This window comes from Leptinotarsa decemlineata, unplaced genomic scaffold (genome assembly GCF_025532065.1).
Source record: "Leptinotarsa decemlineata unplaced genomic scaffold, Ldec_3_MD MMD2_tig00026354_RagTag_RagTag, whole genome shotgun sequence".
NCBI classification, from domain to species: Eukaryota; Metazoa; Arthropoda; class Insecta; order Coleoptera; family Chrysomelidae; genus Leptinotarsa; species Leptinotarsa decemlineata.
Window position 1 is genome coordinate 14,483,759 of NW_027412702.1, and position 15,317 is coordinate 14,499,075.

At 34.0% G+C, this 15,317-nt stretch overlaps 1 protein-coding gene across 5 annotated transcripts in view; it reads left to right on the forward strand.

Annotated features, from left to right (window-relative positions):
- The first annotated feature begins 4,009 nt into the window (after positions 1-4,009).
- The window catches only part of LOC111512463 (uncharacterized), a 69,251-nt gene continuing 57,943 nt past the window's right edge, over positions 4,010-15,317 (forward strand). For 3 of the 5 annotated variants that reach the window (XM_074184124.1, XM_074184123.1, XM_074184122.1), the window contains exons 1-2: positions 4,010-4,504; positions 5,468-5,684. In XM_074184124.1, coding sequence (XP_074040225.1) covers positions 4,043-4,504; positions 5,468-5,684 — 679 coding nt within the window. In that variant the 5' untranslated portion in view covers positions 4,010-4,042. Of the gene's footprint in view, positions 4,512-5,467; positions 5,685-15,317 lie in introns of all 5 variants that reach the window. The other 2 variants (XM_074184121.1, XM_074184125.1) reach the window with 2 other exon arrangements.

Below are 15,317 nucleotides of genomic sequence, written 5' to 3' on the forward strand. Positions count from 1 at the left end.
CTACTTAAAAATTTTATTCAACGTGATCAAGCATCCTTACCGCCCTAGTTAGTGTTTATAAATAATCTGTAAATACTGAATATTGAAATTTTCATGTAATTTCAACTATAGTAATTTCATTAATACTTATTGCAGTTTTTGAGTTGTGTCGGCTTTTTCAAAATTGAAAAACAAAAAATACAGATCCGTATTTTAAAATTCAAAGATGGGGATGGGGGTGGCCCAAGTCAGATGACACCCTGTTTAAAAGATTCATGGTTATATTCTGAGAGCCCACATCAAGTGCCAATACAAAATGTGGACAGATTTTCAATATGTCTGCGAATAAAGAAGATATAGGCAAAAAGATAATTTGGGATTTTTTTTGTTTTTCCTGTATATCTTCAGAACCAAAAGAGCTATATTCGATTTATTCACATCATTGAATAGGTCTCTAAAATACACAACTTTGCCATAATTTAACCGATACTCTATCTCTATCCCCATGTGCAGTCAGGTTTTGAGGGCTATTGAAAGAAAATTCATTGTTTTTGTCAAGCTTTCGGTGGTGCTTACCACCTTCTTCAGGACAGCTTTAATATAATAATTACCAATATATTTTATATCACAAACGGAATTACTTACTAACGTGAGATTGAGAAAGAAAATTAGTATCTTTACAAAACATGAAAATTTTTTTTTTGATGTAAGTGAATGACAGTGACAATAATTTTAAGGAGGAAAATTTTGATTAGAAGTGATTTTTTCTTTTTGGCATTTGAGGATGTAAGTATAGATTTGACTAAGATTGTTTAAATCAGTTCTCTTATTCATAGCTCTATCATCATTATTGATGTATACCATTTCCAGAAAAACTCTTTTCAATTGGAAATGGTAATCATAGGTACGACACTGACCGACAAAGGGCTTATCGAAACCCAATAGTAATTTAGTTGGGAGGTCCTATACCTGCGCGATCGCTCGCCATCAGCCGTGGCGTGCACTGTACTTTTATCACTTTTATCGAAATGATTCATCTAATCGAAACTGGGATGATTATACAACGTTCCATGGCTGACGGAATATGAATAGTCATAGTGCTGTCTAGGTGGCTCGGGTACTAATTGACATTGCGTACTCAGAACATGAGGCTAATGTCTGAGCAGTCGAGGCCTTCGACACCTAAAAAAATATTCCCAAGAAGTTATCATTGAAATCTTGAACGTAGTAACGTTGCAGTTTTCTCATGAGCATGATCATACGGGTTTTGTTGTGATTATCGTTAAGTGTTTTGGAAATATCACACTTTACCGTTTCTCAGTTGACTCCCTCCTGCATTTTATATTGGCACACATAAAGATTTGAATCGAAAAAATTCCACAGGTATATATTCAATCCAAAAAATAACTTCTGCACTTTCTACTTTCCAAAACTGATGACTTGAATGATTCATTTCTTTTTCATGCATTCTCCTCGTTTTCACTGAAGCGCCACCGCGTCTCGACCCGGAAAAGAGAGACAAGAGACGCCTCTAACGAGAGTTAGTCGCGCTTTTGTCTGATTAGATAAAGGCATGCTTAAAACAACAACAGATACCTCGCGCTAATGAAAGAGAACCCCTTTCTCGGTTCCCTCTTCCCCTTCTCCAACAAGCGAATCACCCTTCCTAACACCCCGGCATTCCATATTTTGGCTGATTGCACGTTCCAGCGGCGGTTCTACAAAATTCGGGTGTTGGTTCGACCAAATTTTATTTTTATTCCACTTCAAACAACCAAAAATATTTCGAAGAGAGCATTGTTGACCAAAAAGTTGTTATTCGCTTGTTTGAGTTAGCCTTTTCAGAAAAAGAAATGGGTTTTCAATTCGTGATTGGAGTGTTCTCTTCTCCAAACGATTTAGTTGTTTTACAAGTTGTTGAACTTTCCATACAGACCAGTTGTATTCGCTATCAAGAGAAAAATAGATGAACCAGCAGAAAAAATAGAATACCTGAATTTTGATTCAGTATAGAAACCTGCTTCACAACCAGTTACAAAATCTGCAGCAACTTCATGAAAACCCCGCTATCAAACTTCAACGTCCAACATTTAGCAAAATACTATTTCAGCCACTATCGATTACAGTCCAATCAATCCGTACAGAAAGGAAAGCCATACCTTATCAAAACTGTTAGACCGATCAAGCTATTAAATAACTAAGGAGAGAATTGTCACCACTGACATATTTGTCGAAAGTGTAAAAATACCGTAATAGTCTGGGACAAGATCCTTTTTTTGGAACTTCTGTCCAAGGGCACCGAAAATTATGATCCAGGGCCCATTCGATTCGAAATGACCTCCAGCAACTTTTTGAAAAATTTCGTGAGGGCCTAGAAAAAATTGTAAAACTTATAAACCCTTTAGTAAGGAAAAAGGGGGGTTTGGTCTTTTGCAAATATCTCAAAAAATATTGAAGATATCCAAAATTTGAAAAAGAAACCTAAAGAGGTGGAAATTTACTAAAGAAAGTCCTACCTCCCGGATCTCTATCACCAATATTTATAATTTTCATAAGTGAATGACACAAGGTCATTAACTAATTTTCACAAGTTTTGAATTTATATAAAAACCCTGATAACTTTTAAAATAATAACCTCAAAATCCTTTCACTTCTTGGAGCTTTTCTTGAAAGCCTTCAAAAAAGATTCTTCTTGAAAAAACTTAAAAAAATTCGATTATTCACTTTGTTATTAATAATCGAAGACGTTGAAAAGTGGAACATTCAATTAAAGCAATAATTTTTTTTTCAATATTCAAAATTTATTCGTATTCTTATTTTCTGAAGTTTCATGAACATAATATTTCATAATTTTCAGCTCTAGTCGTTTGAAACAATTGATAAAACAAATGTATTGTTCAAAAGATATTCGAATTTTTTCGGGGGGATTTTTATCAGTGATGAATATTATGATTTTCAAAAACAAAATTGTTTCTTATAAAAAAAAATGTATTTTGATAAACAATTGTTCTGCCACTTAATATGAATATTAGGAAACGATTTTTTTTTCAAAATCATAATTTCTATTTCTCTTTGATATTCTAAAAAAAAAAGTATTTCAAAGAAACAAATTTTCACGATAATTTTTTTTAAATACTACTAAAAAAACAAAAACAACCATGTGTCACTTTTTGTGAAAAAAATTTTCTCTATTTTTCACAAAAAATTTAATATCTTTGTATTTTTGCGTTTGGCAATTCCTCATGGTCCTCAATCATTGTTATTAAAATAACTCAAACTAATGATAGGACAAAGAAACTTTTAGCATTTTTTGTTCTCCTTTCAGTAATAAACAAATAATATTTCAAACAATTGCTCTAATCCTATTATTTATCAAATTTTTTGTAAACATTGTAAAGGTGATAGTTGCTTGAATAGTGAAAAGAGTGCGATTGAAGAAGATAGTGACAATTTCAACGATAATAATCTTTCTACGAGTCCAGTTGAAGCTGATGCAGATAATGATGATGGATGTAGTTCAACTGAACGTCCATTTTTGGTTGAGGAGTACGTCGAAACATTACTGGAGGATGTACAAGACAAAGAAACTGCAACAGTAATACGAGAGAAAGAGATAGAAGAATGAGAAATTGAAAAAGATACTGAAAATTTCGAGTCTCCATCGCAAAAGAGATCAAAGAGATTATCAAGCAAAAAAAATAGAGAAAGCAAAAAAAATATTGTCAAGTTTGAAAACCAACACGAAAAACTTCGGAAGAGGAACTTTTGATAGAAAAATGGAACGGGAAGAGCTCGTTATTTTTCATATGAACGTGAGATATCAGAACATACAAAACAAGCATTTCCTGGAGTACAAAATACATGCTACTATGACGAACAAGAATAATTCCGGGCGAATCCTAAATTCAATATTAATTACATGAAGACTTTTCTGGGAGCTATGCTTGAGAATGTTTAATATATAACTATGAATCAATGATTCAGAGCTGCAATATCCCTATTGATTTATGTGCTACATTTTGAAGTCAAAAACAAGTTGATTGTACATCTAGTGTCAAAATGAATGACGTTTAAAAATCTCCGATCTCCAAACTCAGAAATCATGGAAATTTCCGAAGACTTCGTGAAATTATTCCGTCAAAATAAGTTCAACAAAATGCAGTGGTCCAAAGAAGAAACGCCTATCAAAGATTCAAGAAAATATAGGGAAGAAATGTACTCAAAATACATTCTCAGATTTTCAAATGCTTTGCTGTTAGCACTAAGAAAATCCGTATTCGGCTGTTATCTGAATTCACTGAATCCTCAACAGAATCAAGATACTGATCTCAATGAAAATAAATTGGCAATTACTGAATATATTATTAGGAATTTGAAAGAAAAAGAGGTGAAAAGGTTTCAAGAGAAAAATTATCTGTTCGAAGATACCATGAAAGTACTGAGAAAAATTATAAAATATAATGGATCAGTGGATCTAGAGTACTTAATGAGAAATATGAGAACTCTACGTATAACCGATTTCTATGTAAGTGGTAAGTTTCTAAATTACACATCTGAATGATGAGAAATAATTTTGTTTGAAGGTGGTTGACAATGTTTCGTGGTGTATTTCATCAGTTCGAATATTAGACAATGGAAGTCAGAATTGATGAGATTGTTTTTACGTTTATTTGAAAGTTATTGACGATATTTCGTGGTGAATGTCATCAGTTCGGAATTCCATTGTCTGATATTATCCGAAATTCTTTGGAAGAACAAATGAAATTAGAATGAATAGCTTGAATATCAATTATTACATTAAGTAATGAAACGTGAAATGGAAATACATTGAAACGAATAGAATAAAACGAATTAATAACGAACAATAAAAATAAATGATACAAAATGAAAATGACCTCAGAGTAAATCGATAATGAAATAAATAAAAATTAAAATTAAGAAAATAATAAATCAAAAAATATTAAAATAGATTTCAAACCAAGTAACTTTGATTGTGAGTATCCACAATCATCACAGTCAGCCATCACGCGAAGACGTTTGTGGATACTAACAATCGATACGTTGTGAAGTAACCTGGTTTGAGAACTTTTTCAATTTAGTTTCTGATATTATGTTAATTTCATTTTTATTCATTTCTCTTTCACTCTGTGGTCATTTTTATTTTGTGTCTTTATTATTTTATTAATTTTAATGTATTTTCATTTCAGGTTTTATTGCTTAATAGAATTAATATTTTAGCTATTCATTCATTCTGATTTCATTCAATCTTTCATAGATTTTGAAAAAAAGTAGAATCATATCAGACAATGGAAGTCCGAACTGATGAAATTTGATATGTTTCCAATTGAAAATAAAATATAATCATTTTAACGTCTAATGAAGAGTTGCTATTTTTACATTGTGTTAATAAAACAAATATTAATGAAAACATATTGGTGATTCAGTTATGGTCTATAGTCTTTCATTACTGAATTTGTCCTTTATTCAGGTCACACATATGGATGAATCTGTGAAGAGTTTTCTTGATCTTCAGTTCTTGATACTAGCCGGAAATAATTTGAGAGATCTACCGGGGGAATTTCTACCTAAGAATCTAATATTTTTGGAACTTTACGATAACTTCATGGAGAACTTTGAACATTTCGTCAAGAAAGCGCCAAAAACAATCCTGCATTTGGGGTTCAGTAGGAACAATCTGGATGATAGTGAGTATCTGCTTGAAATCGAAAGTACGTAGTTACAAATTTCGTGAATTGCTGAAACATCTCTAGCAATATATAAATACCTTCAATCCTCAATGTGGAGAATATATACTGGCACTGCTTTCCTTGTAATTTTTTAACTGAACTTCCTATATTTTTCCCTGGAGCTTTTGAAAGCTTTTACTCGCTTAGATATATGGTGACATTCAACTTCATTATTCCACGACGAATCATCTGAAAAAATGATACCATAAAGAGCTTCATAAACATGAGATATCAGGTTACATAGTAAATAATAATTATTCAACAGGAAGAATATCTTGCACTTGTTCAGGGTACCCTATGAAAATTTTAGATGTTTACCTTGACACAAAGAACTAAGTTCCAAGATCTACTGTGAATATCTCGGGTTCTAACTACACCTTACAGTTCTCAAAATATCTTCAATAGTTAATGTAAAGCTCCAATTCATTCGAAGGACTTGCCAGTATCTTTTACAAATGGCTAATCCTCGCACGCTGAAGAGGTGAGGTAGTGGAAGCTGATTAGGACTGACAGCGTTCTGCCTTTGTCCAAATGAAATTTCTAACGGTATTATCGGTATTATCTTGAAATTCGAAAGAAGGTAAGGACTCCTGTTACTGTTAAGTTTGGAGATTCAATCTCGATACTTCATCCGCCTTTCTTTCTCATTTCCACCATTTCCACCTCCTACTGAGTAGGTACTTTCAATTCGGTTCCTCCAATTTTTAATTCGGTTCCATCCATTTTCATAACAAAACTGTAGAAGTGTCGAAGATGGTGATAAAATATTCGTGACCCCGCATTGTGTCGACATAAGTCTCTGATCACCCCATTCCATATAGAAAACCAAACCAAGCTTTCACAATCTCCAGTCAGAACAATTCTGTTAGGTATAATCATGCAGCGGATGTGAACAACGGATGGAAGTTGATCAGTTTTCTAGGGTCTTCGTCATCATGAGTTCACTTCCCTAACCAAAAAAAAAGCGATATACAGAGAAAACTACAACTATGATTGTTCTATGTCTTGTGATAAGCTCATTTCGGTTATTATTCATTTGTACTTCTAATTTATCTTGAAGAAAGTTTATCAAGAGTTGTCCATCTTCGGATGCAAAATCAACATTGAAATTTTTTGCTTAAATTAGTGGCAACGTATGATAGTTTTCTTCAGAGCCTACTCGACCATAAATAAGTGATCGCACCGCTCTCCCTTGCGTCTACAGAAATATACGAAACGAAACTCTCTTTCTATATTCACTAACTTATACCTGCCTCCTAACTTCCGTTCGCTTCGCCCGATCACACTTTTTGTTACGCTCTTTTCACGCATTCACCAGCTTACTCTCTAAGTCAAGTACGTGTAAAGAAGTTTCACTGCAAAAAGCACTCGTAAGATCGAACAGAAAGTGTCGATGACTAAATATATGTGCTATTACTTGCCGCGGAGGCAAATACTATCACTTCCACTTGGGGGCCACTTCATTCAAACTCAAGATATGTAAATATCTGTTCGGCATCCAGGTTGTGTAAGATGTGTTTGTGAACTAGCTGCATTAGCACTATCTATTACTGCAACACATGTATTTCTCATGAATTCCATATCTTCATTATGCGTGAACGACTACCATACAAAATTATTGATAATCTTTTCCCTTTTCAAATGAATTTAAGGATGCCGAAGAGGAGGTTGATAGTATTGCTTTTGAAATATATTCCAATAATTACAGAAAAATCTATACAGGAGAAACGTAATGCAGAAGATATGTATTAGAGAGACAGAATGAATAATGGTGCTAAAGAAGTGAAAAAAACAAGGAATATTGTCAATAACCAAAAAACAATAACCAAAAATTTCCACATATCTCCCTAAATCCCAACACTAATAATGACTTGTACTGCTCCATGGTTGAGAAAATAACTGAGATCTTGAAACCTTTACCAGATCCATCAATGTACCTTCAAACAGTATCAATGAACAAACCATGCATTTTTTATAACACCGATATGAGAGAACTGAAAAAAATCATCATTAACTTGAGGAACAAAAAACATCTGGAACTGACAATTTGTCAGAATACTTGAAAACTGTGCTCAACTCATAAACGAAACTTCCAGGCGTGGAATTTTTACACAATTTCTTGAAACATCAATGGTCATACCTTTGCCTAAGGGGGGTCATGTTAATGATCCATCAATCCATCTTTACAATAATTATGGCATAGACTCCCTTTCATGGTGACCTGTTCTATCTGGATTCTAGCATGACTTATATATGATTTATTTCTAACTACCTATGTAGTTCCATTTGTATTGGTATTATTTCAAATTCATTTTCAATCTCGCACAAGTTGTAGTTCGTAGAGATGCAACAGCTGGTTAACGGAAAAATAGATTTCAAACAAGTTTTTTTAATTCAGCTTTTCGAAGCTTCCATATGGTTTAAAAGTTATTTTATTCATTCCATTCTCCCGAAGTAAAACTTTGGGATAATGTAGCTGTAAAATGACTGAGAAAATAATGTTTTTATGTCAGCTATTGTAGGGTTGCAGGAAAAACTATAATGTCACACAGTGCTGTATACATAACAAAAGAACAACGCAAGATTTATAACTTTTTCCGGAGCGTCATCGACACCGCGAAAATGCAAAAAATGCATATATCGGCGGGGTAGACAGACCAGACCGAGATCTGTCACCGTTACCGGCCATATAAACATATTATGATTTAATGCAGCCACACCACCATCACCACCACCGCCTCGTCGTTCCTGTTATTAATTATTATGACCTCGTAAAGGGTATATACGAACTTTTATCTCGTTTTGTCAGACTTGGTCGGTCCATCGGGTCATGTCCGAGAGACACAACGGACATCGCGTCGAGTTAAATGGAATGCGAGCAATTTTTTCGCGGCCGCTAATTTTATACAGACACCCCAGTGACATTTGATATAATGACTCTGCCTACTTTGCGTTCGAGTTTCGTAATTATTATTTATATTACTGCGGCACTGGAGGCCGTTTTTGTTTTTTTATATTATGTCAAGTCAGAGGCGTTCTAATTGCAGTATCAGAGTTAGTACTAGAGTGCCAAAGCCTCAGTATATAATAACATTATCCTGAGGTGGGTTAAAGGGCACGACAGGGTTAAAGTCAAGGAAGCGGCTGGACTAAGAATGCAATCTTGCCAGGATCACCCTGGGCGACCCTGAGAAGCTGGCGCCGAAGAAATATCTGGCGATGACCAGGAAAAATCTATGCTTAACTGTAGGATTTCTGACTGGCCACCTTCCTGGAAAAGACAGGATGGACGATGACCTATGAGGACAACTCTTCGGGAGGATGTATAATGGGTCACACGTGGCCTAAGTTCTGTGGGCTTACACTCACCCTCCATACTCTACAGATACAGATACAGATCTAAGAAGATCCAGTTGACATCCATCCTCGAAGGACTTAATACCCCAACAGAGTGAAAAAGGGGAAAATCAATCAAAGTATTTATACAACTAACAAAAATCTACTTGAAAGAGAATTGTTTCCGGTTCGATATGTTTTCCTTTATATCTGATCTGTTCATGAGCATATTCGAATTGGAAGCGGAGAGGAGTTATTTACTTTATATACGTACTTGAATCCGAGATGTGGATGATTTGTGATATAAAATATGACATGTCCTGGTGATTAGAAATAACCAGGTTCTGAAATTCGATATATTTAGGAAAAATACCATGTACTTTTAGATTCATTCCTGATTGCTCAACATTGCCCACAACAGAAAAAGGCGGGACTGAACTTTTATTTTATATACTTTATTGTCCAAAAAAAAAATCTTGTTAACAAAGTTAGTGAATAAATATAAAAGAATACATAAATGTCCTATGAATATAAAAATATAGATGAAATATAATGTGAAATAAAGTATAAAAACACTGAATATAAAACCTCAAACTATGGTTGAAACATACATACACATAAAACATGCTAGGTTAAAAACTATCAGTATAGAATAATTTTTTCTCTACTGATTGGTATCAATATTTATCTCTCTAGTGTAACTCGGCAGATGGTTATACATCTTCACACCATTGTAAAATAAGGAGTCCTTGACCAGAGAGTTGGCAGGGATAGGTAATTTAAAATTGTTTTGCATGATGGGTGGTAACCTCAAATTCCACAAGATGTTTTTTAATGAAACACACTGTCTCCAGAATAAAAAGAGCTACAACCGTAATTTTTTTTATCTATAAACAGTTGCCTGTATCAGTCACGAGGTTTAGCTTTGCACAAGTATCATATAGCTCTCTTCTGTAATACAAATACAGACTCCAGCACATTAAGGCTACACACACCCCAAAAAGGTATACCCTACCTTAAGTGAGACTCTACCAAAGCGTGATATGCTGTTTTCGCAGTATAAACTTTCAGTTCTCTAGCAATAACTCTCACTGCATAACAGCCGGTGGAAATTTTACTTTTGATTTTTTTGATGTGAGCGTCAAATTTCAGTTCACCGTCTATATACAGTCCCAAAAATTTAGTACACTCTCTATTCTCAATGATACCGCTCGCTACAGATGAATTCTGAAGTGAATATTTGAAAGTCATAATATTTGTTTTAGAAATATTAAGGGAGAGTAGATTGGAATCACAACAAGACTTGATTTTTTGTGTATCATGTGCTATTGTCCTATTGAGTATATCTATACCTCTACTATGCCACAATATAGTGGTGTCGTCAGCGAAAATGTTCCAGATAAACTTATGTTCATCAAATCGTTAATGTTCAACTGGATCAATATGGGACCGAGAACCGATCCCTGTGGTACATCAGTATTTATTTCAATACTGTTTGAACATTTAATCGTTTTCACAATCTGACTGTGACTATTGAGATACGACTCAAACCACCGTAGTGTTATCCCTCTACATAGATATTCAGCTTACGTAGCAATGTTTTATGATAAACGCAGTCAAACGCTTTTGTAACGTCACAAAACACTGCTGCAGCAGCATATCCATCATTCATATTGGAATACACCTCAAACAGGAAAGAGAATATTGCATCATGTGTGCTCTTGTTGCTCTGGAATCCAAATTGATTTTTCCTTATAATGTTATGGCGAAGGAGAAATTCATTGAGTCTTTTCTTAACTAGTTTTTCAATTATCTTTGCAATAGTAGGAATGAGAGAAATTGGTCGATAATTTGAAGGATCACCTATAGAGTGAAAAGGAATCACTATCGACAATTTTAGAAAGGATGGAAACCTTTCTTGTTCACAGGTTTGTCACGTTCCTTCTGAGTGAAAAACGATATGACATGGAGACAAATGTTATTATGGATATAGCTCAAAGCAATGGCTACAAATGAAGTAGAGGAGATTTTCCCTAGAAAACCTTAATTTAGAGAAAATCTTCATGAATCTTAGACTCTACAAGAAGACTTTGAGTCAAAGTTAATTGCTCTTTCGTATGAACCAAAATATACAAATAAATTAAATCGCATTTTTGAAAATGCTTGCACACTTCAACGAATAACGAAATGTTAAAAAATTTAAATTAATTTTGTATGTGTATTCAAATTTAGTGGGAGTGCCCTCAAGTGTATAAGATATGAATGTAAACAGATGTCATTGCTGAAAAAGATTCCTACTGTAACATAACTACAATATAAAACAAATAGACAAACATTTGAAAATATACAGGGTGAGTCACGAGTAATGATATAGTTCGTGTAAGCGAGATGGAAATTGAAGGCCACTTGTGGTCAGGTCCCAAAATTATTCTTGAATATACAAGGTTTCCCTGGAAAATGTATATGCAAATTATGTTTTGAAATAGAGTTGCCCCTTTTTCATTCCATTCAATTTTTCGATAAGGATTTGTTTCATCCGTTGCAATTTTTTGGAAATCAGTGTCTTTGAAAAACCTCATTTTACATCAGTCGTGGAAATGAGGTATTTCTGGCATTTTTCAGATAGTCTTCTATTCACCGAATGATTTTACGGAGTACTTGAGATACACTTTATGGAACCTTTGGTATAGTAATGAATATTATTGGAGTTTCATCCCATCACCAACTCGTTATTTTTAACACCTCTACACGTGTTTTAATCACCAAATGATCATCTTCAAGAGGAACATTGAACTGATTTAATCTTCCTCTTGGTAATTGAAACACGTGTCGAGGTATTTAAAATAACGGTTTGGTGGTGGGATATAACTCCAGTAATATTCTTTACAGAGTGTTCACAGTTGAATAGTCAACTCTGTTCAGATTCAAACTTGAATGTTTTTGTCTCATGATCTTTGTCCCATAAGGAATTCTGAGTTATTGATCTGTGATGGTTGTACAAAGATGAGAAGCTTTTGTTTATTATGTATTGTCAAATTAGCAGTCGGTTTTCTGTGAATAGAGTCTGATAAATGATGATTAATATGTTTTTTTCCATCTATATGCTCAATGGAACTACCCAGATCGAAAAATCTAACTAGAGAGGTTTCTCAAAAAATTGTTGCTGAGATTTCGTCAATCAGGATCATTGATTACCCGAAACAAGAGAGATCAAAGTAACTCGAAATTGAGGTCTATAAGTAGAGGATTCACACGTCAGACACGTTGGCTCCAGACAAATTTCAAGAAACACTGGCATAAACCAGTCTAGCCACAGCAAAATATTGCGAAAACACAAATATCCCTATCGCACACAGTTTCATCATAATTCAAATGATCATGACTTTCAACGTCGAAACGATTTTTGTTTGTGGACAATTTGACGATTTTTTTGACTATGCACTATTCACAGATTGATCCACATGGTCCCGAGAATAGGCACAATTTCTACAATTAGAGCATCAATATTCTAGGTGGAACTATTGCGATCACATAATTGAGCATTATGAGACGTAAAGATATACTTGCGTAGAAAGTTTAGTGATAGATGGATTGGTAGAGCCATAATATTTGTGATGCACTGTTTGGAACCTTTTGTTCCATTAGTACAGGTATCTATGGTATAAATAAGGACAATATTGTATGTAATTTACTTTAATCTTCCTTGAAGATGATCACTTGGTGTTTGAAAGTGTCAAAGTGTTAAAAATAACGGTTTGGTTTGGGATGAAACTCCAGTGATTTTCGGAACCATAATGAGCAAACAAGATAACCAGATTCAACGAACATAGGGAAGATGTGATATTTTTCACTCCACCTACAGCTCCTCAGGATATGACAAAACAAAACATTTTTCAACAATAACTCAGATCATATCGTGTGATGGTAGAAGAGTATTCGAAAAGACGGTCAAATTGTGTCCACAGGAAAATAACGGTGTATGGTTTTGTTAGGTATTCATTCTTTGAACATTAAGTTATAAATGAAATCGTTACTCAATCAAATACTTTTTCAAGGATAAATTCAATATTTTATCATTGTCACAAACTATCAGAAAATCATATAAAGTTATCGTTCGACAGGAAATTATGAAATTCATATGGAACAAAAATCATGAGACAAAGATATTGAAGTTAGAAAATGAACGAAATCGACCCGTTTATAAATGCCACCGTCGCGTTATTCGTGACCCACCCTGTATACAAGTGACTAATTCACTGTATTTATATTTCTACTGTATTGATATTTATCACACTGATTTAGATGAGGTAGCTATGAGATGACAATTTTATAAGTTGTCATAGTAATATCTGAGGGATATTTACTATTTTCCTATTTTCAGTTTTTTCTTTGTTGCCTCCCAGCCTCCCAGACTGTCAAGTTATTGAAGGGTTGTCTAATTCTTTATTTCATCATATATCCGTTTGAATATCACAAAAAATTAAACTGTCTCATAATCCACGTGGAATGTAGGGAAAAGGACATGTAAAACCTTGGATTCTCTTATGCGGCAAAGACTCAGCAAGCCTCTGTATAGTGGGAGTATCATCGTTGTGAAATATTTTTGTATACAGCCATGATACATCATGCGGAAAATATTATTTATTTTTTTCTGGTGAACGAAATGGAGTTTGTAATTAGGGCCTATTAGCGCCTGGCTTTGGTTCATGAAAATAGTACTAAAAATAAACCTTGTTTTGGTAATTATTCCCGGCAATGTTATCTTGTTTTGGATGACTGCTGGCGGAGTACGTCAAAATTAATTTCGTCAAAATCATAATCAGAGCCGTGTGAAAGGTGAAAAATATTCTGATGAAAAAATATACATGCAACGCTAATATGTGCTATTTGCGTTTTTTTCACTACTGAAGTGAAATTTATTATGGAAAGGCAAAAATGGTGAAGTAATCGCTCATACTTTTCATTATTTACATCAGTATGCTTCCTGCAAAGGTAATTTCATATTTTTTATACAAAAACATTCGAGAGATATTCTTTAATTATTCATGGATGCAACTTCTTTAAAATTTTTGTCAATAATTTCGCATTTGCCCATATAAATGGTAAGGTATTAAACTTCGTACGGAATATTAATTATAACCACACATGGGGCACTGATGAACAGAAGAATTGGAATCATCGATAACTGATCGACAATATCTGGAAGGTATCATAATCTTCCGTATGAGACCAAATCAGAAAATGGGTCAATACTTAACACAAGAAAAATACTGAGAATATATACAGTGTGTAAAAGCGAAGGAAATAAATTCATTATTTCGGCTACTGTACATATTTAAAAAAAAACAAAACACATCAAATGTAAATTATAATTTGACATCCTTCAACGTAAAGACGCCACCCTTACTTTTAAACCCCTTGAAAAATCTCTTCATTTTCTATTCAAAGATGTTATCGCTTTCAAGTTTATTGCAACAATTAAGATAAAATATATTTAAATCATGTGGTTACCGAAATTCAATAAAATACATTCAAAAAATAAAATGTAATGCAAAACGTAATGAAATGTAGAATACGAAAAAGAACTATGGATGTTAACGAAGTAGATGTTCAAAATGTTCACCGCGAACGTCTTGGCAACATCCTACTCTCAAATAAAACTGTCTTCTAACATTATTCAACATATCAGGCGTGACCAACCTAATCGCAAGCGTTATTCGTTCTTTTAAGTCATTCAAATCTGAAGGTTTAGCTTTGTACACATTGCTCTGTCCATATCCCCTTAAAAAGAAATCTAACGATGAAAGATCAAATGATCGCGATTGCCATCAACTCGATCCTCGCCTCCCTATCCACCAATTGGGATATGTTGTATCGAGGTATTGCAGGACATTAACTTGGTAATGTGGTGGTGGTCCATCCTGCTGAAATCATATCGTATTCACTGTATTCTGAGGGTTTCCTGGATCAGGATATAAATTTGCTAAACTTGGAATGACATCATTTTGGTATTGCGTGTATTCTTTTCTCATCCAGTCATGATTTTCCGTTGACCAGTAGCGGCAATCTTGCCGATTAGCATGATCGTTAAGAGACAATGTACACTCATCAGAAAATGTTACGTCTTTTAATGGGAAGGTATTGTAATCCAACATGTCCATCATTTGCTCACAAAAATAAGTTCTATCAAAATCGTCCTCCATAAGCTCCTGAGTAGATATCATTTTATAGGGATGCATTTCATTTTCTTTTGAT